The sequence below is a fragment of the Biomphalaria glabrata genome, chromosome 15, assembly GCF_947242115.1.
Source record: "Biomphalaria glabrata chromosome 15, xgBioGlab47.1, whole genome shotgun sequence".
In the NCBI taxonomy this organism is placed as follows: domain Eukaryota; kingdom Metazoa; phylum Mollusca; class Gastropoda; family Planorbidae; genus Biomphalaria; species Biomphalaria glabrata.
In genome coordinates, this window is record NC_074725.1 from 3,534,243 (window position 1) to 3,558,321 (window position 24,079).

Here is a 24,079-nt window from a genome sequence, read left to right on the forward strand (position 1 = left end):
TTTGTTCTCTTTTGTCCTCTTTTTTGTTCTCTGTCCTCTTTTTGTCCTCTTTTTGTCCTCTTTTTGTTCTCTTTTTTTGTCCTCTTTTTGTTCTCTTTTTTGTCCTCTTTTTGTCCTCTTTTTTTGTCCTCTTTTAGGACTGTAGCTATATTCAGGGAGGCTGAGGGCTTGGGTGGAAAAAGAAGTAAAGTTCCCTTTTCAGACCATGCGATCTAATTGTCATCTGTTGTTTTGTTTTTTGTGGTCCACTGTTAACGAGTGTGTCATGTGACCAGCACAACGACCACCTTAAATACTTTTCTCCAATGTCAGGTACCCACTAGAGCTGGGTGGACTCAATGGCGCCCAAAATTTAAAATCCCAGTCTTTACCAGGATTCGAACCCGGGACCCCCGGTTCGGAATTCAAGCGCTTTACGACTTATCTACCGCGCCTCCGTTGGATGAAATGTGTACAACATGATTGTGCCTTTGTTTAAATACCTCGCTGTTTGGAAAGTGATTTTAATTCATTTGTTGACAGCACCAAACTTCCAATATGAGTTCTTGACATTTTTTTTGGTACTTATTTCAAAAATCTTCTCATTTCATTTTATTACTTTTTTTTCTTGTTATAGTCACCCCATTTCTTCATATCACTTTCTCTTTTTGTACATGTGTCGGATTGCAAGTCGGATCTTAGGAAAGTGATTTTAATTCATTTGTTGACAACACTAAACTTCCAGTATGGGTTCTTGACATTGGTTTTTTTTTCTACATATTTAAAATATCTTTTCATTTCATTTTATTACTTTTTTTTCTTGTTATAGTCACCCCATTTCTTCATATCACTTTCTCTTTTTGTTCATGTGTCGGATTGTAAGTCGGATCATAGAGCTCAAAGTGTAAACAAAGAACAGACTACTGTGACAAGAACACTGGGACGATGTACCAGAACAGGAGGCCGTGAACAAAAACATAGCAGCTGGGGGTTTTTTTTCCTTCAAAATCTATACACCGGATGCACCAATAACTTTCTATTTATTGATTTGCCTCCATGTTTGAAATTCTCGAATACAAGATTGTGCTACGAAAAAAAGAAACAATTTTCCATGTCTAGTCTTGCGCGTTCCCGCTGGACTGTCGTTTGGTCGTCTAGATGGTCCCGGGTTCATACCATGCCCGCTGAAACAGATTGTAATTATATGTACGTTTGCAAACTAGTCTTGGACTAGGAAGTAGATTATCTTCAACATCATAAACATGTAAAACATATTTTTCTTAAATTTACAACCTAAAATGTCTAAATGACTTGACAATCGTCCCTAACCATCACATTACAGACGCTGCTTCAACAAAAGATGGTTATGTTCTTCTCGTGTGTTAATTTAGTCCTGAGTGCTATTTAGATAATGAGGAATGCATTATTTCCCGTGGCTACACAGCCCCAGTTGTGACCTACATATTTTGCCACATCAAGGGCTAGCATAACCATTGTCCGCCTGTGGTCGATAATTAATTAGCAATCAATGTCATTGGGCGCTACTTTTCGATATTCCCAAAAACAGAAAGACAAAAAATTAAATGTATTTTGTTTTAAATTTCTAGCTTAGAGCTGAACTGCACAGTCCAAAGCTTAAGGAAATTAGGAAAGAGGAACGACTATCACTCGGTACAAACAATCAGCGGGGGGTTGATCACTTGGCTTCCTAACATGGGGGATCGAATCTCAGTGAAGACTGGGATTTTTTAATTTCGGGATTTTTAGGGCGCCTCTGAGTCCACCCATCTCTAATGGCTACCTGACTTTAGTTGGGGAAAGTAAAGGTGGTTGGTCGTTGTGCTGGCCACATGACACCCTGCTCGTTAACCGTTGGCAAAAGAAACAGATAACTTTAACATCATCTGCCCTATAGATCGCAAGGTCTGAAAGGGGAAATTTAATTTTGTTTTTACAAAAATGAGACTGATGGACACTAAAATCATGGCGATTTTCTTGTATGCTTGCGATCCACCCCCGCGAAGAGCAATTTACAATTTTCCAACTAAGAACTGGACACACACCACTATTAAATTACCACTTGAACAAAATAAACTCCACACAACTCCCCCTTTGCAGACACTGCGCCCACCCCTTTGAAACCGTAAACCATATCCTCTTTGAATGCCCCTCCCTAATTCACCTTAGGCAGACCCCACTTCCACTACAGACCAACATAACCAACACCCTGTACGGCAGTGCTGAACAACTGAAGAAAACAGCACACTTTTTTTCCTTGGCATAGTCTGCAAAAGAGCTTACAGCTCAGTAGCAATAAATCTGGATAGAAGAAGAAGAAGAAAGAATGCTTGAAATTCACATGATTCCTAGCTTCAGAAAACCTGCGCCGTTTTAGTCTATGATTATTATGCATGACTAGATTGACACAAGAAATGCGTAGGACGTAATTATCTTATTTTTTAAAAGTAACGTCTGTAATGTATAAAATAAGAGAGGAGGAGAATAGCCGTGTAATGGAGTCGTAATAGGATCCTAGGTATCACCTTCAAAGGCCGCATCATAAACGAGAAAATCCAAAACAGGATTACAATAACGACTGAGCCGCATAATGTTTTGACCATTCTTTAAAAAAAAACAACACAAGCATGGCCGTGTCATATCATTAGATCAAAATGGCTCGCAAAGACATTTCTACAGGGCACAGAACTAGAGGTAGAGTATTAAACAAAAAGCGTTGGAAAGACGGAGTGAAAGAATGGATAGGCATGTCAAGGAAGGAGGACGCTCTCCTGTCAATGAAGGAGAACACTCTCCTGTCAATGAAGGAGGACACTCTCCTGTCAATGAAGAGGGACACTCTCCTGTCAATGAAGGGGGACACTCTCCTGTCAATGAAGGAGGACACTCTCCTATCAATGAAGGAGGACACTCTCCTGTCAATGAAAGAGAACGCTCTCCTGTCAATGAAAGAGGACGCTCTTCTGTCAATGAAGGAGGACACTCCTGTCAAAAGACTGAGAGGAGTGGGGAAACAAGGTCGACAGATTATGTGTGGCGCCCCAGCTCTCCACCAGAATAACTGTCAGATGAAGTTAAATGAAGCATTGAAAATGTAAAAGTTTGTTTCGTTAGTAGACCTATTTCCATCTAGAGTCTAGTTTACATATTTAAAAAACAACATTCTTTGTTTTGGTCAGGAAATGACGCCATAATTTGTTGTGCCTTTTGTTTACAATCGAGTAAGATCTTGGTCTGGACATTCAGAATGTCAAGACTGTAGATCTAAATACATGCAGATTGGCATACAGTTCTGTATTAATTCACCATACTGAGAATTCCGACCTAACGTCTAGAGGTATTCTAGATCTAGTTAGTGAGATACAGTAAAGAATCATCAGAATCATCTAGCATTAGTAAGTAGCCTACAAAGTTTAGCCAAGGTCTAAAAGAATAAAGATGAGATCTAAACTAAAATTGCATACAGACAAGAGCTAAAAGAAGCCTATTTATAAAATTCATAGATCTCAAAAAGGTTAACATTCAATTAGGATTGATGTTCACTGATTTGAGGTCCCGTTTTATTACATCTATGTAACGGAGGTGGGGGCAATAGGGAAGACATAGCTCTAGACCGCACCAGATGGAGAGAGACAGTGACCAAGAAAGCTATGGACAGTGAAAGTACATGGGTCTCAGCTCAGGAAGAAAAACGTACAATTCTAAAAATGGCCAGCTACTCTACCACCGAAGCAAAAGCCACCTTAACCAGTGTTATTTGTGGACGGAATGTCTCTCCAAAATAGGGCTCCACAGCCACATGAGGATGTGTGCTCTGAGATGAACCATAGTCGTTCTACGACTGAAGGAGGCCAATGGAATAGAATTAGGATTAGATTTCGTTCTAGATTTCTAGGTTTGAGATTCTAAAAAACTCTATTGTGCCGTCATTGCTCTTAATCTAAATAGCACCTTCACAAGAAGATCAGTCCAGTCTATTTGTTCGATATAATGAATTAATAATCCTGGAAAATAACTATCTTGAACAGTAATCAAACAAATTTCCCATTCAGTTCAATAACCCCTTAAATCTTTCAATACTCCTTTCTTCAGTCCTAACGGAATCTCTACTCCTGCAAAGTCCTTGCATGTCTGCACGAGTTATTCACAAACACTCAAAGCTAAACAAAAACAAAAATCCTACCATGCTGATCCACATGTGCCCATTAATAAACAGAATATATTTATATTTTCAAAATTGTAATCGGGATGGGGGGGGGGGAACATAGCAGAGACCAATCGTTATAGCAGGCATCAACACTGACCCGTGACGTCACAACCTGTGGGCAGTGGATGCTTAAAGTAGGCCTTAACACAGACCTGTGACGTGGCAACGAGCCATTGGTCTCCACTGCCCACAGGTTGCGATGTCGCATGTCAGTGTTCAGGCTTTTTATGACGATTGATAATATTGATTGAGGAATTAGAGTTGAACAGCATTTATTAACAGACAGACCTAGCCCAAAATAATCTGTGTAACATATGTATGTATATATATATATGTGTGTGTGTGCGTGTATGTGTATATATATATATGTGTGTGTGTGTGTGTGTGTGTAGGACGCCCCAACTGTAAAAGGGTGTGTGGGGTGGTCGGTGTAGAATATATAAAGTGGTCGTCTCCTTTCCAGTAGAACTAAAGCAAAGATTTTAAAACTCCTTCATCCCACTTTCGGTCAGAGTGTTACAAGGTCATCTGTCGTCACTGAGAAGTACATAGAAGTCTAAGTCACAAGGCGCTGGTTGTGAATGTGTATGTGTTTCGTGTGTCGATGTTGTTCGTATTTGCATCTGTAATGTTATTGTTACAGTAGTTATACGCTGAGGTGGTCAATTGTAGTCAAACTGAATTTCCGTTTGATTGGACCACTACAAATTATCTTATCTTTTCTCATCTAAATAATCTTTACCATATTCTTGAAATAACAGTAATATTTGTGTGTATAAACCAACTAACATTATCTACCTTTTTTTTTATTTTTTTCACCAGGAAAAATAAATAATTATGTCTATTAAACGAGGTGTAGCGAACGGGATAATTCGAGGTTTGAGTGACTTCTGGAAATGTGAAGAACTTCAAGACTTTACTGTCACACTTGGTACAACAAAGTTTGGGTGTCACAGGTTTCTTCTGGCAGCTTGTTCTGGGTTTTTTAGAGGACTGTTTAGATCCGGGATGAAAGAAACTGAGTTAAAAAATGTGGACCTTGAAGACATTTCTAGTGAAACTTTTGAGTTGATCCTGGAATCTATTTACACTGGACATGGTGTTCTAACAAATGACAATGTCATTGACATCTGGAGGGCTGCAGACAAGCTGCAGATAGTTTTTCTGGTCACTGAATGTGAACATTTTGTATTAAAGTCTTTGTCTTTAGAAAACTATAATAAATATTATCAGATTGGTTGCCTCTTAAGCTCTCAGCCAGTAACCAAAGCAGCTTGGCCATACATTCTGAAAAATTTCCATTCCTTTGTGCAAACAAGCGTCTTCTTGGAGTCGTCAATAAATGAATTGTTAAAGTTAGTGCAGAGTCAGGAATTGGTAGTAAATTCTGAACATGACGTAATTAAGGCCATTTTGAAATGGACAAAGTTTAACCCTTTTGCACTGCAACACGACCTGTCGGACATTCATGAAATGAGTTGCAAACGTTTGAGAACACTAGGGGTTAATAGCAACGGCGAAGACAATGAAGCATTCTCTACAACAGCTCTTAGTGACGCCAATTCTCAGAATAGCTCTTCAGATAACAGAGGACAACACCTGGGACTTTTGCTGTCGAAGGCCAGAACATGCCTATTAAGTCGCGAAAGTTTAGAAATGCTGCTTTGCAACCCACTGGTCAGCGACAACAAGATGGCCAGCGATGTCGTGAATACAGCTCTCTCGTACAAACTTCAAATCGGGAAAAGAAATGGCCAATGGCCAACAGCGGCGATACGTAGAAATTGTAGCAGCTTTGAACACGTTGGCCTGGCAATGAAACGAAAACTGAGTGGAGGTTGTCTATTGCAGGCATTCTCGTTGACAAGTAACAAGTGGCTGAATCTGGACAATACAGATTTAAAGGACAGAGACTTTGTCGCTTTTTGTGTCATGGACAATGTCTTGCATTACTTCTTCTTGGCGCCACTGGATGACGCAAGACTTAATGGATATGTTTACATTTACCAGTTAGTCGACAAAACATGGAAAGCTGTCAAAATGTATCTGGTCCTCAAGTATGCCACGTTCTATGTCACAGTCATAAACGACTTCATTTACATTCTGCCAAGCAATGGCCAAGTGATGGCTAGGCTTCACCCGGCCTCAGAAACTCTTGTTTCTTCGCCTTCTGTACCAGCAGACCCAACAATTAAAGACGACCAACCAATTTGTCACGTGACGAATTATGAGCATATGATTCTTGTGTTTTCAAGTGTATCTGGGAAAGATGTAGAGACTGTCGTCCAGTGTTATGATACGTCACAAAATATCTGGACACGTCTCAACAATCTTGAAGGTCCAGCTAAAGGAATGACCAGTTTTAAAGATGACCATTTTACTTACATTTTACAGTCAAATGGTGATCTGTGGAAAATAGTCAGGCCACAATCAGATTCTTTAGAATTTGAATATGTGAGTTATCTGTGGAGTATTGACTGGTCACTTGTCGGTGCGATCACGTTTTTCGATAAACTCTACATCTGTGGGGTCAAGACAGAAACACTTTCAGGTGATACTCAGCTACGAAAGTCTCTGCCAGGTGTTTTCAGTCAAATAGCTTTTATAGAGCGTGAACCAGTTGAGAACAAGATCTTTCTTCCTATAATAATCAAGAAAACATAAATGGTCCAACTTTGAGATATAAGTAACTCAGATTAATATAAGTGTAATGATTTCATGTATATCTTTAGTAACATCCTACACTTAATAATGTATTCATGCACTACGTAACTAATAATGAATTAATAATAAAGTTGTTTTAAAGATTAATTGCTTTGCTGACGAGTCATTAGAAGCAGTATCTTCATTGAGTATATGTTATCCGTATTATTGCTCTTTTCATCTTTATCAATACATGACTCCCTGGTTGAGTGGTAAGCCCTTTAATCTTGGGTTCGAACACTGCACGTCTCCCGTTCTGTGTAAAGATCAATCTAGGACTTAATAATTTTCAGTTCAAAGGAAAATCCGAAACACTGAAGAAACATTCGAAACGCTAAAGGAGCATTCGAAACACTGAAGGAACATTTGAAAAACTGAAGGAACAATTGAAAAACTGAAGGAACATCCGCAACACTGAAGGAACACCTGAAACACTGAAGGAACACCCGAAACACTGAAGGAACACCCGAAACACTGAAGGAACACCCGAAACACTGAAGGAACACCCGAAACACTGAAGGAACACCCGAAACACTAAACCACAGTGAGCCTGCTGTTAACAACAAAAACGTTATTAAAACAAGATTACAAAGAGAGTTTGTGTTACACAAACTCAGAGGCGGCCCCCGTCGAAGTCGGATCCCTGTCGGATCTGCATATTCGCAAATAATATTCAAGAGGTGATTTAATTTTGATGTAAAATGTTTTACACGTTTCGGATGTTCCTTCAGAGTTGAAGATAATTACTTCCTAGTCCAAACCTCCCTCAGGACGACGGGGGATGGGAGCGGGCAGGGTTTGAACCATGGGCCAACCATAAATCTGAACGACAGTCCAGCGCGCAAACCGCACGACCAGGCAGCCATCCGATGGTCAAAAGTAATAATGTTTCAAAGATTCATTTGCCGTAAATTTAAATTTAAATTTAATAAAAAAATAGTAGATTAGTTTTAGTATATTAAAACATTACAATATTGATCAAAACGTTTGGAAATGAAAATCTACACTTTTTTTTTTACACTTTAAGTTTAGAAATTGAAATTCTACATCTTAATCTAGTCTATTTTAGTCTAAACTAGATCTAGAAATTCTAGATCTAGACTCTAAAATAATTTTAATTAGAATATAAATCCAGATCTAGATATACTGTAATAAAAATCTAGATCTAGTTTAAAAAATCTAGATTAGATCTAAATCAAGATATCATTCCTTTTTTAAACGCGAGTCACATAACGAGGCTTAATAAACATTACTATACCGAGTTCTTTTTTCATTTCATTTGAAGAATTAATTCCATATAACGTCAGAGGGAAAAAAAAACACTACGTCACACGGCCTAGCTAGAATAAAAATCGCCTTCATCTATAAGAGCCATTTATCGAGTGTTCATAGACTTTGGTGCACCGAGTGCATTCTTTAAGCATTTCACTTAAAGAATTCATTCCATATGACGTCAAAGGAAAAAAAAACACTACGTCACACGGCCTAGCTAGAATAAAAATCGCCTTCATCATTACGAGCCTTTTATCGAGTGTTCATAGACATTGGTGCACCGAGTGCGTTCTTTTAGCATTTCATTTAAAGAATTCATTCCATATGACGTCAAAGGAAAAAAAACACTACGTCACAAGGCCTAGCTAGACTAAAAATCACCTTTATCAACACGAGCCATTTCTCGAGTGTTCATAGACATTGGTGCACCGAGTGCGTTCTTTTAGCATTTCATTTAAAGAATTCATTCCATGTGACGTCAAAGGAAAAAAAAACACTACGTCACACGGCTTAGTTAGACTAAAATATGTTTTCATTAATACAAGCAATTTTTTCGAGGGTTAATAGACATTGGTGCACCGAGTGCGTTCTTTTAACATTACATTTAAAGAGTCCATTCATATGACGTCAAAGAAAAAAAAATTCCATTACCTCACAATAGGCTAGTACCGGTACCATAAAAAAAAATGTCTTTATTTACACGAGATATTTAACGAGGGTTCATAAACATTGGTGCACTGAGTTCTAATAGATATTATTTAAAAAGGATCAAAGCCACATTGTTTTTGCGTTTTGTCTGTCAGTCGGTCTGTCCGTTATCTTGATATAAAAAAAAACAACTAAAAGTTATTAAAAATTGATTAACCTTTATTTTACGTTTCAAAACATCGCAATAATTTTTAGGTATGAACACAATTGAAAAGTTTATATAATAGATTGTTCCGGATGTTTGTATAAATAGTAAAAGAAAAAGAGAATTTCAGATAAATGTAATACCGTTAATTAAATTTTTTGGATGGTCTCGTATAAAAATTAGATGTACTACAGCCACGTGGAGAGATTTTCATACCTTACTTTGGTGTTTGGATTCTGTTTTCCTTAAAAATCGGAACATAATATTAACGATAATTAGATTTTTTAATGTTTTAGGTAGAAAGTTAAATGTACTGTAAGAGAGTAGTGAGTTAAAATATTTTTCATAAAAATCCGTAAAAACATTATTTCGTAAATGAGAAGATTATTTGTTTATTAATTAGAAGAGGGAGTTCAAACAATTATTTGGCGTTAGTAGATTTTTAAATAAATTCGGAAATTTCTGGCGACGATTTGTAAGAAACAAAATCCGGAACTTTCTTTATCGATTACAAAACTTCTATGTTATGTTTTACAAGAAAATTAAATGTCTAAAAAGTAATTTTCAGTAATCAATTCTAGTAAATTTCTTTTTTTAAAAGCCTTATGCGATTTCAAACAATCATTAGGCATAATTCATGTTTTATAAAACAATATCCGGAACATTTTTACACTTAATGAAATATAAGTCAGTATAGAGATTATGATTTAGCATTAATATGCTATTTACATAAAAAACGGAACAACATATTATTGATAATGTGTTTTTGCAACGTTTAAGCATGGAAATTGAATGTAATATAAGTTAGAAGAGCAAACAAACATTTGTTGGCGTTGATTAGTTTTGCACAAAAAAATCCGGAACAATCAGTTTTAGATACTTAAAACTATTGAGATGTTATGGGAGGAACATTAAAGGGTAAATCAGATTTTCAATAGCTTTTAGAGTTCTAGTTTTTTAAATCTAATCGTGACGGACAGACCGACCAACAGACAAAACGCACAAAAATAAGCTTCTTTTATTCGGATGGGGGCACTAAACAAAAAATAAATAAAATCTGATTTTTAAAAAAAATTTAAGGAATTGGTTTAGCTCCTGATCATGTTGCGACGTTACGCTACTGCACGAAAATCGCTGCATAAAAAGTCCATTTAAAAAAATGTGCGTGATATTTACATACAAAGTGCATTATTAGCCTTTATAAACAAACAGAAATGTTTTCTTTTAATTTTAGCTGCTAGTTGACCAGAAAAAACGTCTTTAACTATTATTTGTATTTGTTGTAAACATTTCCTGTACATTTTAAAAATATATTTGACTTAGTGATACTGAAAATACACAAAAATTGTCCATCTTTGTTAGCATATTGTAACATTGCCTCCCTTACATTTACGTAATTGTTTTAGAATTGGTGTATTTTTATGAAAAAATCGCTTGCATAATTAATTTTATAAATTAAACGGTTTGCTTTTAGAAAACCAAAAGTAGCCGTTGCACCTAAACTTTTCAAGCCGGATTTAATGATGAAATAATATTTTTCATATCTCTTCTAGTTTTCGAGATCTGAGTGTGACAGACGGACAGACGGACAGACGGACAGACGGACAGACGGACATTTTGCACAAACCTAATAGCGGCTTTTTCCCCTTACGGGGGCCGCTAAAAAAAACAAAAAAAAACAACTAGCGGTTTGTGTTTGATTGCTGTGTACAATGTGAAAACACGCAAAAGAAAATAAGGTTACTAAGGGAAAGAACCACTAATTATTGTCATTTATCTGAGAATGGCAGGGATTAGCTCCCTTTATGCTATATAAAACAAAATCAATTAACAGACTATTTCTAATTGATAAATTAAATGGTGAATTTGAGGATTGATTCTTCTATTGTCATCGACTATGAATGATTGTGCCGAAATTTATTCTTGACCTGAGAATGGGAAGTTGGAGAAAAAAGGTGTCAAAACGTTATAATGGAATTAAATCCATGTATACATTCATATCTCTCATTAAGTAGCATTTATTCCCTTTATTTCGATATCAAAAAAAATTAATTGATCACCAATAATTAATTAACTAACTTTTTTAGTATTGATTCATATTTCGTCAGGCACAATGAATAATTGTCAAAAGTTTCAACCTCATCTGAGAATGGGCAATGGGAGCAAAAAACATGTTCAAACTTTTTACCAGACAGACAGACTGCCTTTTGCGCAATATTTAATTTTTAATGTAAAATACACTTATTTGGGGGCCTTCCTAAAATGGGGGCCCGGGGGGATTTTATAATTCTCCCCCTCCTCCCCCACCATAGCTACGACTCCTCCTTCGTGATCGAAGATGAGCACATTTCTCATATCCTATGGACTCGAAGATGACTTTAAAGTCCAATCCTCGCTTTAAAAAGACGGCAACGTACGTGGCATGGGTGGGTTTGGTCAGTTGCATCTTCTCTCAGCTTTTTGTTGGTTCGGCGCTCTTTCCTCCTGGCCACTTTTCTTGCTTCAAATCTCGAGACTCCGAGACTCACAGCTTCACGCCATGAGGAGCGATCGAGAGCTAGTGCTTCCCAGCCGTGAATGTCAATATCGCACTCCTTGAAGGAGCTCTTGAGAGGGTCTTTGTAGCGCTTGTATTGGCCTCCCTGGGAGCGCTGTTAGTGCTATTAGAGTATTGAATGGGTTGCCTGAGTCAGCCAAAGACCACCAACGACTTGGCAGAGTTTAAGTCATTAATTAACTAATGAATTGGCAGGATTTAAGTCATTAATTGACATGCATGACTAGAATGACATAGGAACAGGCGTAGGGCGTAATCATATTCTATTTTGAAGTAACGTCTGTATTATATAAGATAAGACTACTGACCAATAGAAAAGTAGGTCCTGGTCACGTCCAATTCACTCCCCCCTCCCCCATACTATTTCTGTTCTCTAATGAAGCCGAGTCCAGTGTTTTACAAGATATCGGCTGAAGATTTTACAGCTAAATAGACAACTTCAAGAAATATTGTGCTGTGGTTTCATTTGTAAAGAAAATGACAATATTTATAGTCAATGTTAAGGACGCAAACACCAGTTATCGATAACCCACAAATAAATCCAAAACGACATTTAATAAATCTTTTATAAGCTAGCTGTAACAATTATAAAGGTTTTTTGTTGTGTGATGTACAAAGGCTAAAATAGATATTATTATTAAATAATTATTAATTCTATCTAGTTTACATATTTTAAATGCAAATCTATTTTTTTTTCTTTTCTATATTTTTTATTCGGTAAGGATATGACGTAATTTTTTTTTGTTATTTAAAATTTAGATCTAGATTCAGATGTCAAGATTTAATCGAGAATGTCTAGACTCTAAAGAGATCTAACCCTAAAAGACTATATTAACATGTAAATGTTAAGAAATAATAACTACATCTATTTTTAATATTTAGTTTCTGTTTAACACTTGTAGTAAATTCGACTTAAGTAAGTCTGCAAGTTAATTAATAACTAATGTTTAGAATTATCGAATGGTCTTTCTTTGGTTTCAAATGTGGTATATGCGTCCTTTGTGCGAGCTCTCCAACTGTCTCTTTCAGATGCCACCCGCTGCCAGCAAATTTCTTCTATGCCAGTGAGGGCGAAATGGCAGGTGAGTTGATCTTCATAGCGCTTACGGCGGGCCCCTCTGTTACGCCGTCCTCCTTTAGGCATGCGGTCGTCTTCCATGCGGGATAAATGTCCGACCCAGCTCAGCTGTCGAATTGTAATTGGTGATTCAATTCAATCCACTCTGGCCCCGAAAGAACAGTTATTTGTAGTGTAGTCTTGCCAGAGTATGCCTATAATGAAATGAAGGCACCTTTGATTAAATCGTTTGAGGAGCCTTAAATGCCTTCGATAGAGCACTCAGGTCTCAGAGCCATACGAGAGTGTTGAGAACCACAGCTTTATACACATTGATTTTTTGTTGCTAGGTGAAGGGGCTTATTCCGTCATACTTTCAGTTTGAGGCGACCTAAAAATGCCATTGGCCTTTGCAAGACGGTTGTCTATTTCTCTGGACAGTGACGCATCGTTGGACACCGTGCTGCCCAGGTAGGTATTGTGGTCAACAACATGAAGAAGTTGGACATTCACATTGATTTGTGGAGCTAAGTTAGTTCCGAATGGGGACCTCTTCAGCATGAACTCTGGGTTGTTTTTTTTTAGGTTGATGGACAAACAAACCAGGCAGCAACTTCATCAAATTCATCACCTCAAGTTAAAGCTCCTGTTAGGTACGTGCTAGAAGGGCCTATTCGTACACATAGAGCAGCTCAGTAGCAAACAAATCGAAAAAAAATAATTAAATAGACCGTCGGCGGACGACGGCTTTGTCTGCATGAGATGAGGAAAAATATGCAGGTCGCAACTGGGTCTGCCTAGTCACGTGAAACACTCGCACTCATCCTTAATCTTCGGAATCGAAGGACGTATTATTATCATGTTGATAAGATTCGAACTAGATGCACAATACGACAATCACACATTTATAGGTTGAAACTTCCTAATCCACCTCAGGCAGACCCTACTTCCTCTCCAGCCCAACATAACCAACACCTTGTACGGCAGTGCTGAACAACTGAAGAAAACAGCAATTTCTTTTCCTTGGCACAGTCTGCAAAAGAGCTCACAGCTCAGCAGCAATAAAGCTGGCTAGAAGAAGAAGAATAGGTTGAAACTAGTAACGTAGATTTAAATGCGTTCATATCATTCTGTTCGTTTTAGGAAAATTTATCCCAAACTTGTACTAGTCACTATCCCACAGAGTAATACTTTTGGCTCCACCCCTTCCCCCCCCCCCCACCCATGTAGAAGGAAATCGGGACTCCAGGACTAAGCCTCAAGCGTTTGCCTGCAATGGACGCTACAGAAATTCATTATAACGAAAGGTTGTTGTTTTCTTGATAAGAAGAGATCTAAAAACGTCAAAGCCTTAGAGACAATGGAAGCAGCAGTAGGTCTATGTTCAAAATAGTCTAGATTGTCGTCAAGTCATTCTTTGTGCTTGGTCAGCAAGACGTCATGTAGCGGGCCTGTTTGTTGTTTTGTTTTTTGTTGTTTTTTTTTTGCGCCAAAGTCGCAAACAGCGTGATGGTTTTGTTTTAATTCTATTCAAATAGATGATCGATACGCGACGCCTAGCGCAGGTCCTTCTGCTGATTAAAAAAATAATACTTTTATAGGGGAAAGAACTGCACATTTGCTTTAGCATCTCTCAATGCTGCAAGATGTATTTTCGTTTTTTAATCAATTTTAAATTATGAATTACCGCTAATTAATTAACTTATTGATTTTTTTAAATTGATTCATGTGTTGTCATAGACAATGAATATTTGTGTTAAGTTTCTACTTGAAATGCATAGTGCGAGAACGGATACACCTCACATGATCTGACAACCGTCTCTCTCCAATCCCCTCTCTTCCTTTGACAAACCCGTCCACTGTTTAATGCTCTCCACCCATCGTTCCTTCCGTCTGTCTCCTCTTTCTTTTTCCTGGTACTGTTCCCTGTAGAAAAGTCTTTGCCTCGCATCTCGTGAAAGGGCTGAATAATCTAGTCGCTATTGTCATTCTACTTCGTATTTCCGCATTTGTAATGCAATCTTGTGTAGGTCAGTTTTCCCCAAACTGCGCTCCGCGGAACCGAAATTTCCCGAGAGGCCTGAATAGGCGTTCCACGAACTACTGGAATAATTAACTAGTAGGCCACCACGTGAATTGATCTTCTAGAAAACTAAGCAAAGTGTTCCACTAAATACTCAGAATGTGCGAAGTGTTCCGATAAGGAAAACGTTTGAGAACCGCTGTTGTAGATGGTAATTAGAATTTGTCTGTAGCATTATTTTATGTATGAAATTGTTGTTGTTTTTTTCTCCAGGAAAACAAATAGCATGTCTATCAAACGAGAAGTGGCACATGGGATCATTCACGGACTGAGTGACTTCTGGAAATGCGAAGAACTGCAAGATTTTACTATCACGCTTGGTACAACACAGTTTGGGTGTCACAGGTTTCCTCTGGCAGCTTGTTCTGGGTTTTTTAGAGGACTTTTTAGATCCGGCATGAAAGAAACGGAATTGAAGACTGTCAACTTTGAAGATATATCTAGCGAAACTTTTTTGAGTTGATCCTGGAATCTATCTACACTGGACATGGTGTTTTGACAAATGACAATGTCATTGACATCTGGAGGGCTGCCGATAAGCTGCAGATAGTTTTTCTGATCACTGAATGTGATAAAATCTTTGTCTTTAGAAAACTATATTGAATATTATCAAATTGGCAGCCTCTTAAATTCTCAATCGGTAACCAAAGCAGCTTGGCCGTACCTTATAGACAATTTCAATTCTTTTTATAGAACAAGCGCCTTCTTGGAGTCGCCAATGAATGAAATATTACATATAGTTCAGAGTCAGGATTTAAAAGTCAATTCAGAACAAGACGTCATTAAGGCTATTTTACATTGGACAGAATTCAAACCATCTAGACTACTACACAATGTTTCAACTATTCGTGAAATGAGATGCAAACGTTTCAAAACTCTAACCATTAATAAATTTGAGAGTAACGAAACAATTGCCATTTCAGATCAGAGTGACTCAAAGCCTCAGAATATCTCTTCAGATAACAGAGAACAATATCTGGGAATTTTGTTATCCAAAGCCAGATTATGCCTAGTAAGTCGTGAAAGTTTAGAAATGCTGCTCTGTAACCCACTGGTCAGCGAGAACAAGATGGCCAACGATGTTGTGAATAAAGCACTCTTGTACAAAGTTCAAATCGGGAAAAGAAATGGCCAATGGCCAACAGCGGCGATCCACAGAAATGAAAGTGACTTTGAAAACGTTGCCATGACAACGAAACGGAAAGAAAATGGAGATCTACTGTTACAGACAATGTCATTTCCAAGAAACAATTTTCTACATTTAGACGTTCGATGTTTGATCGGAAGAGAGTTTGTCGCTTTTTGTACAATGGACAATATCTTATACTACTTCTTTATGGCGCAAAAAGAAAATCAAGGGCATAATGCCTCTGTTTACGCTTATCGATTAATCGACAATGAATTTAAAGCCATAAAAATGTATCTGGTCCTCAAGTATGCCAAGTTCTATGTAACAGTGATAGATGACTTTATTTACATTCTGCCCAGCAATGGGAAAGTGATGGGCAGGCTTCACCCGGTCTCCGAAAGCTTCGTTTCTTTGCCTACTGTACCAGCAGATCCAACAATCAAAGACGGCCAAGCAATATGTCACGTGATAAATTATGAGCATATGATTCTTGCGTTTTCAAGTGTATCTGAGAAAGGTGTAGAGACTGTCGTCCAGTGTTATGATACGTCACAAAATATCTGGACACGTCTCAACAATCTTGAAGGACCAGCAAAAGGAATGACCAGTTTTAGAGATGACCATTTTACTTACATTTTACAGTCAAATGGTGATCTGTGGAAGATGGTTAGACCACAATCAGATTCTTTAGACTTAGAGTTTGTAGCAAACCTTTGGAGTTGCGACTGGTCACTTGTCGGTGCGATCACGTTTTTCGATAAACTCTACATCTGTGGTGTCCGGTCAGAAATGCTGTCAAGGGATCCTAGGTTAAGTAAATATTTACCAGGTATATTTGGGGAGATAGTTTACATCAACAGTGAACTCACTGAAACCGAAATCTTTCTACCAATAACACTCCGCCGAAAATATATGTTCTAGCAGGCACACTTACAACTATTATGTATTGAAATAATTTGTTAAAATCTCTTATTATACTATATTTTGTTTGATAAGGTTATATCATAGTTAACTTTAAAATATTCAGTAATAAAATTTTACTGAAATATAGTTAATTTCCTTGATAATATTTTTTTTTTAAAGTTTGATTTCATTTCGGTTATTCTATGATCTACAGTGTTAGGCTGTTTGTCTTAGTGAAATTGATCGTAATAATTAAGTTTGTGCATGCGTGAGACTGAGGGCTTGGCTCGTCATTTTGGTATCTACGCTTGTGGCAGATGAACCAGTAGATCAAATTCTTAACGATTGCAAGTTGATCAGAAACGACTTCAAAGTACGACAGCTCTTGAGAAAAGATAAAACTGGTGCAGAGAGAGTTATGGTTATGTAGAGAGAGAGAGAGTAGTCTTTAAGGGAATGCAGGCACGACATGGCCTAAAATTGTGCCGATGTGCCTAAAACCAAAACCAAACCATAAAACTGGTGCATGCTGTGGTCTTGCTCTGTACAGAGACAGGCAAACCGATACCAATCGACATAGAAGACATGAACACTGACCTGCAACGACGCAACCTGTGGGCAGTTTAAAGCAATAGCTCGCTGCCATATCGTACAGACCTGTGAGACGTGGCGACGAGCTGCTGGCTTAAACTGCCCACAGGTTATGACGTCACAGGTCAGTGTTCAGGCCTTCTGCAACGATTGGCCTCTGGCGAACCCTAAAGAACACCACGGAGGTTTAACTCTTTCTCTCCGTAATTATTTACCACATTCTGGTGGAATCACCGCTGGTATCGTCAGTTAGGAGAGAAAGAGTTAATGCGTACAGGCTACAAATTATTACACCTACCCGAACTTGTAAAATTATTTTACAAAGTGGCCCATTGTATTGTAACTTCATTAATCTATAGAGGCACGTGACTTAGGAATTCAAATAAATACAACGAAATTCTGAATACGAAATTAAACTTCTTGATGTTTTAAAGTAAAAACGGAATTCATATACAAGTATCGGCGACTGGCCTTTCACGTTCATCTTCCCTGCCATGTCATTGCACACATAAAGCCTTAATGTCATTCGTCCTCAGGAAATGCGTAATGGACCTGATTCACCAAAATGAACGGTCACGTGATAATATTGATAAAACAACGAAAAAAAAACTGTCACGTAATAACCATTGTTGGTTAAAATTAGATCGTAATTTGTATAGAAGAGATAGAGAAGCACGTGACTCAATGTTTGTTTACGATTGGTGAATGAGGTCCATTAGGAGTGAAACGAAGTGAGAATGTCGTGTATTATACAACACACTTTCTTCACAGATGGCTGCCTGGGTCGTACGGACTGCGCGCTGGACTGTTTATTGATGGCCCCGGGTTCAAACCCTGCCCGCTCCACCTCCGTGCGGGAAGTTTGGACTAGGAAGTAAATTATCTTCAACTCCGAAGAAACATCCGAGACATGTAAAACATTTTATAAAACATTATTTCAGGCAACACCCAACCAAGGACCGGATTATGACAGTGCAGCTGCCCAGGGCATCACTCTTTAAAAATATTTTTGAGTTTCAGATACGCATACTAAATAGATAGAAGACTGCAAAACGAGTTTGTGTGGAAACTAAAACAGTCTACGTGGTCGATCACTACGGCTTACTATTTTTAAACTTTCATAAATTAAGATTCGAGAGCACTTCTTTAGATTTGAACTTAAAAGAAATGAAGCGACTTATTAAATCTACTTCTGAGCGAGGGAAATGAAGTGACGTCTATGTTCTCATGTTCTAATTGGTTTTGATCCCAGCCTTACTGCATGAATTAGTCGGTTTGAATTCAACGATTTGGTATTGCAAACGTTTTCTTCCACGTTTTCTGTTATAAGATAAGATAAGATAATTTTATTGATTCAATCAAATGGAAATTCAGTTTGACTCCAATTGACAATATCAGCGTAACTACTGTACAATAACAGTACAGATGAAAAATTCGAACAACATTCACACACGAAACACATACACACTCAGAACCAGCGCTTTATGAGTTGGACTTCTATGTACTTCTCGATGATGACAGTTTTTAAATCTTCCTGTTTTAGTCCTAATGGAAAGGAGACAACCACTTCGTTCAGATCTTATGTAACAGTGGTTTAATGGGTGCAGGTTGTCTTTAAGAATCGAGAGTGTTTTGGAAAGGCATCTCTCATGAAAAAGCTCTTCAAGAGATGGTAGTTGTATTGGAGTGATATGCGATGCTTTCTTAATTAGTCTATTTAGTCTAAGTCTTTGTGCCAGTTAGAAGGTTCAGATTACTAGTTCTACATCAGAGGTGAGCTGCTCAGTGGTTTCGGGATCAGCAATCTCCCCATACAGTTTGTCTTCTAAATGGTCAGCTATGTGGCTGCTCGAGCCTCTAAATTATGCAGCTTCGGAGGACGTGATTTCTATTCTCTGGTTAAACACCACAAAGGCATGTTTCGCTTGTTTTCCATTCTCAACTTCCGGTGCAAGTGTTGTCTTAATTGACCTGCTAAACACTGCCAAAAAAAAACCGCAAACTTAAAAACTACGGCCACATCACAAGGTCCTCAGAGTATCGCAAAAACCTTTCTCCAGGAAACAGTACCAGAGAAAAAAAAAAGAAGAGACATAGAAAGCGATGGTAAAACAACATAAAAGAATGGACAGGCCTGTCATTGGATGAAATTCTATCCAAGGCAAAAGACAGGAATGGAGAAAGACGGTCAACTGATCTTAAATAACCTTAAAATAAGCAAAATATAAAAATACTTTTTAATTTTTTTAAAAAAGCTTATCTAAGGTAAAGAACTCTACACTTACAAATTATCTCTAAATAATGTAGAAGTTATTTCCCTTTTTGATATCAGACAAAATACTTCATACCAATAATTAATTGACGTATTGGTTAATTTTTAAAATTCATTCATGTTTTGTTTGGTACATCAAATAATTGTGGAAAATTGATCCGAGAATGGATCTGAGCGAAAAAACGAGGACAAAACTCTACATATTTAGCCATATCTATAAATACTGAAGAATTAATTTCCCTTCTTGGTATTAAACAAAATAATTAAATACCAATTATAAATTAACTAATTGGTTACTTTCGTTTTATTGATTCATGCATTTTCTTTACCATTGAACAATTGTGTTTCAACTTGATCCGAGAATGGGTGTGGGATAAATAAGGTGCTCGAACTTTTTACCAAACAGACACACAGACAGACGGACAGAGAAGATATAAGCTTTGTAAAAATACATAAAGGCAGGCAGTCGTTCGGAGCAGAGGCGTAGTGACAAGTGGGGGCACTATGTGATGTTCATGGGGAAAATGGGGCGGGGGGCGCCAATTAAGTACCTTGCCCCAGGCGCACGTTTTGCTCACTACGCCTCTGGTTCAGAGATCCTTCATTAGTCGGAAAGAATGACCAAGAAATGAACAAGTGTTATGCGCAGACCTGCACTCTGACCTAGAGAAGTGGACAGCCTAGTTTAGGAGTATGGTCAGACAGACTGACAGAGAAATTTCTATAAATCAAATAAGAACATAAAACTAGAATGTTATTTAACCTTGGTTAGGCCAATAATAGAATATGCATCCTCAAGAAAACATTAAGAAACTGGAACAGACACAAAATAGAGCAGTGAGATTCATAACAAACGAATATCCACACTTAACCAGAGTAACACCTTTAGTAAAATCACTAAATTTAGAAAGCCTTCAGGACAGAAGACTCAAAAGTAAAGTAGCAAATATACATAAAACACTGAACCATAATCTTCAAATACATAAACAAAATTTAATAAAATACTCTGAAAGACACAAAGATAAAGGCACACTCCTCGTCCCATATGCTAGGACAAATTTGTACAAATACTCCTTCTTCCTTAGTGCTAATAGAGGATGGAATGGGTTGCTTGAGCTAGCCAGGAAAACCAGTGACTTGGCAGAATGATACGTCACAAAATATCTGGACACGTCTCAACAATCTTGAAGGACCAGCAAAAGGAATGACCAGTTTTAGAGATGACCATTTTACTTACATTTTACAGTCAAATGGTGATCTGTGGAAGATGGTTAGACCACAATCAGATTCTTTAGACTTAGAGTATGTAGCAAACCTTTGGAGTTGCGACTGGTCACTTGTCGGTGCGATCACGTTTTTCGATAAACTCTACATCTGTGGTGTCCGGTCAGAAACACTGTCAAGGGATCCTAGGTTAAGTAAATATTTACCCGGTATATTTGGGGAGATAGTTTACATCAACAGTGAACTCACTGAAACCGAAATCTTTCTACCAATAACACTCCGCCGAAAATATATGTTCTAGCAGGCACACTTACAACTATTATGTATTGATATAATTTGTTAAAATCTCTTATTATACTATATTTTGTTTGATAAGGTTATATCATAGTTAACTTTAAAATATTCAGTAATAAAATTTTACTGAAATATAGTTAATTTCCTTGATAATACTTTTTTTTTAAAGTTTGATTTCATTTCGGTTATTCTATGATCTACAGTGTTACGTTGTTTGTCTTAGTGAAATTGATCGTAATAATTAAGTTTGTGCATGCGTGAGACTGAGGGCTTGGCTCGTCATTTTCGTATCTACGCTTCTGGCAGATGAACCAGTAGATCAAATCCTTAACGGTTGCAGGGTGATCAGATACGACTTCAAAGTATGACAGCTCTTGAGAAAAGATAGGCCTGGTGCATGCGGTGGTCTTGCTCTGTACAGAGACAGGCCAACCAAGACCAATCGTTGCAGAAGGCCTGAACACTGACCTGTGACGTCATAACCTGTGGGCAGTTTAAGCCAACAGCTCGTCGAGCTGTGGTCAGTGTTCAGGCCTTCTGCAACGATTGGCCTCTGGCGAACTCTAAAGAACACTACGGAGATTTAACTCTTTCTCTCCGTAATTATTTACCACATTCTGGTGGAATCAACGTTGGTCTCGTCAGTTAGGAGAGAAAGAGTTAATGCGTACAGGTTACAAATTATTACACCTACCCGAACTTGTAATACTCTTTTACAAAGTGGCCCATTGTATTGAAACTTCATCAATCTATAGAGGCACGTGACTTATGAATCCAAATAAATGCAACGAAATTCTGAATACGAAATTAAACTTCTTGATGTTTTAAAATAAAAACGGAATTCGTATACAAGTATCGACGACTGGCCTTTCACGTTGTTTGATCTCTATTTCTTTGAGTTCGTCTTCCCTGTCATGTCATTGCACGCGTAAAGCCTTGATGTCATTCGTCCTCAGAAAAGATCGTAATTTGTATAGAAGAGATAGAGAAGCCCGTGACACAATGTTGTTTGTTTACGATTGGTCAATGAGGTCCATTAGGAGTGAAACGAAGTGAGAATGTCGTGTATTATACAACACACTTTCTTCACAGATGGTCTGTGCGCTGGACTGCCATTCGGACTTATTGATGGTCCCGGGTTCAAACCCTGCCCACTCCTCCTCCGTGCGGGAAGTTTGGACTATGAAGTAAATTATCTTCAACTCTGAAGGAACATCCGAGACATGTGAAACATTTTATAAACATTTTTACAGGCAACACCCAACCAAGGACCGGATTAGGACAGTGCAGCTGCCCAGGGCTTCACTCTTTAAAATTTTTTTGAGTTTCACATACGCATACTAAATAGATAGAAGATTACAAAACGAGTTTGTGTGGAAACTTAAACAGTCTACATGGTCGATCACTACGGCTTACTATTTTTAAACTTTCATAAATTAAGATTCAAGAGCACTTCTTTAGATTTGAGTTTAAAAGAAATGCATTGACAACTAAAGAGAATGCATAGTAAAATCTACTTCTGAACGAGTTAAATGAAGTGACGTCTTTGTCCTCATGCTCTAATTCAGGGGTTCTCAACCTGTGGATCGCGACCTCCTTGGGGGTCGATTGACGATTTGCCAGGGCCTAAGCCCATCGAAAATATGGATTGTTATTGTCTATTATTCTATTGCTGTGTGTGTGTGCGGGGTGAGGGGTCGCGACAGAGTGGGGGATTGTAAAAAGGCCGAGCCTAAAAGGTTGAGAACCGCTGCTCTAATTGGTTTTGATCCCAGCCTTACTGCATGAATTAGTCGGTTTGAATTCAACGATTTGGCATTGCAAACCTTTTCTTCCACGTTTTCTGTTATAAGATAAGACAAGATAAGATAATTTTATTGATCCAATCAAAGGCATGTTTCGCTTGTTTCCAATCTCAACACTGTCAAAAAACGCAAACTTAAAATCTACGGCCACATCACAAGGTCCTCAGAGCTCGCAAAAACCTTTCTCCAGGAAACAGTACCAGAGAAATAAAAAAGAAGAGACAGAGAAAGCGATGGTAAGACAACATAAAAGAATGGACAGGCCTGTCATTGGATGAAATTCTATCCAAGGCAAAAGACAGGAATGGAGAAAGACGGTCAACTGATCTTGTGTGTTACCAATAGCCTTAAAACAAGCAAACTGTAAAAATACTTTAAAATAAAATTTTAAAAAGCTTAGCTAAGGTAAAGAACTCTACGCTTACACATTATCTCTCAATAATGTAGAAGTTATTTCCTTTTTTTATATTAAACAAAATACTTAATACCAATAATTAATTGACGTATTGGTTCATTTTTAAAATTCATTCATGTTTTGTTAGGTACAACAAATAATTGTGGAAAGTTTTAAACTTGATCCGAGGATGGATCTGAGAGAAATAACGGGACAAAACTCTACATATTTAGCCATACCTATAAATACTGAAGAATTAATTTCCCTTCTTGGTATTAAACAAAATAATTAAATACCAATTATAAATTAACTAATTGGTTACTTTCGTTTTATTGATTCATGCATTTTCTTTACCATTGAACAATTGTGTTTCAACTTGATCCGAGAATGGGTGTGGGATAAATAAGGTGTTCAAACTTTTTACCAGACAGACACACAGACAGACGGACAGAGAAGATATAAGCTTTGTAAAAATACATAAAGGCAGGCAGTCGTTCGGAGCAGAGGCGTAGTGACAAGTGGGGGCACTATGTGATGTTCATGGGGAAAATGGGGCGGGGGGCGCCAATTAAGTACCTTGCCCCAGGCGCACGTTTTGCTCACTACGCCTCTGGTTCAGAGATCCTTCATTAGTCGGAAAGAATGACCAAGAAATGAACAAGTGTTATGCGCAGACCTGCACTCTGACCTAGAGAAGTGGACAGCCTAGTTTAGGAGTATGGTCAGACAGACGGACAG

At 37.8% G+C, this 24,079-nt stretch overlaps 2 protein-coding genes across 5 annotated transcripts; both read left to right on the forward strand.

Annotated features, from left to right (window-relative positions):
* Positions 1 to 3,072: 3,072 nt before the first annotated feature.
* Positions 3,073 to 7,026, forward strand: LOC106066868 (kelch-like protein 28). 2 transcript variants are annotated; one of them, XM_056013249.1, is made up of 2 exons: positions 3,073 to 3,091; positions 5,027 to 7,026. In XM_056013249.1, the coding sequence occupies exon 2, from the start codon at positions 5,042 to 5,044 to the stop codon at positions 6,866 to 6,868; it is 1,827 nt and encodes a 608-aa protein (XP_055869224.1). In that variant the 5' UTR covers positions 3,073 to 3,091; positions 5,027 to 5,041; the 3' UTR covers positions 6,869 to 7,026. The 2 variants fall into 2 exon arrangements, with proteins under 2 accessions (XP_055869224.1, XP_013081421.2); XM_013225967.2 differs by lacking the exon at positions 3,073 to 3,091 and adding an exon at positions 3,180 to 3,392 and having other exon boundaries at positions 5,027 to 7,025.
* A 5,299-nt stretch (positions 7,027 to 12,325) lies between these two features.
* Positions 12,326 to 16,889, forward strand: LOC129923214 (uncharacterized). 3 transcript variants are annotated; one of them, XM_056013300.1, is made up of 2 exons: positions 12,326 to 12,427; positions 14,943 to 16,889. In XM_056013300.1, the coding sequence occupies exon 2, from the start codon at positions 15,448 to 15,450 to the stop codon at positions 16,777 to 16,779; it is 1,332 nt and encodes a 443-aa protein (XP_055869275.1). In that variant the 5' UTR covers positions 12,326 to 12,427; positions 14,943 to 15,447; the 3' UTR covers positions 16,780 to 16,889. The 3 variants fall into 3 exon arrangements, with proteins under 3 accessions (XP_055869275.1, XP_055869276.1, XP_055869274.1); XM_056013301.1 differs by having other exon boundaries at positions 12,338 to 12,505; XM_056013299.1 differs by lacking the exon at positions 12,326 to 12,427 and adding an exon at positions 12,529 to 12,671.
* The last annotated feature ends 7,190 nt before the right edge of the window (positions 16,890 to 24,079 follow it).

Excerpts from the sequence above, each read along its gene's own strand:
- LOC106066868 (XM_056013249.1), top strand. The coding sequence starts at position 5,042 with ATGTCTATTAAACGAGGTGTAGCGAACGGGATAATTCGAGGTTTGAGT.
- LOC129923214 (XM_056013300.1), top strand. The coding sequence starts at position 15,448 with ATGAATGAAATATTACATATAGTTCAGAGTCAGGATTTAAAAGTCAAT.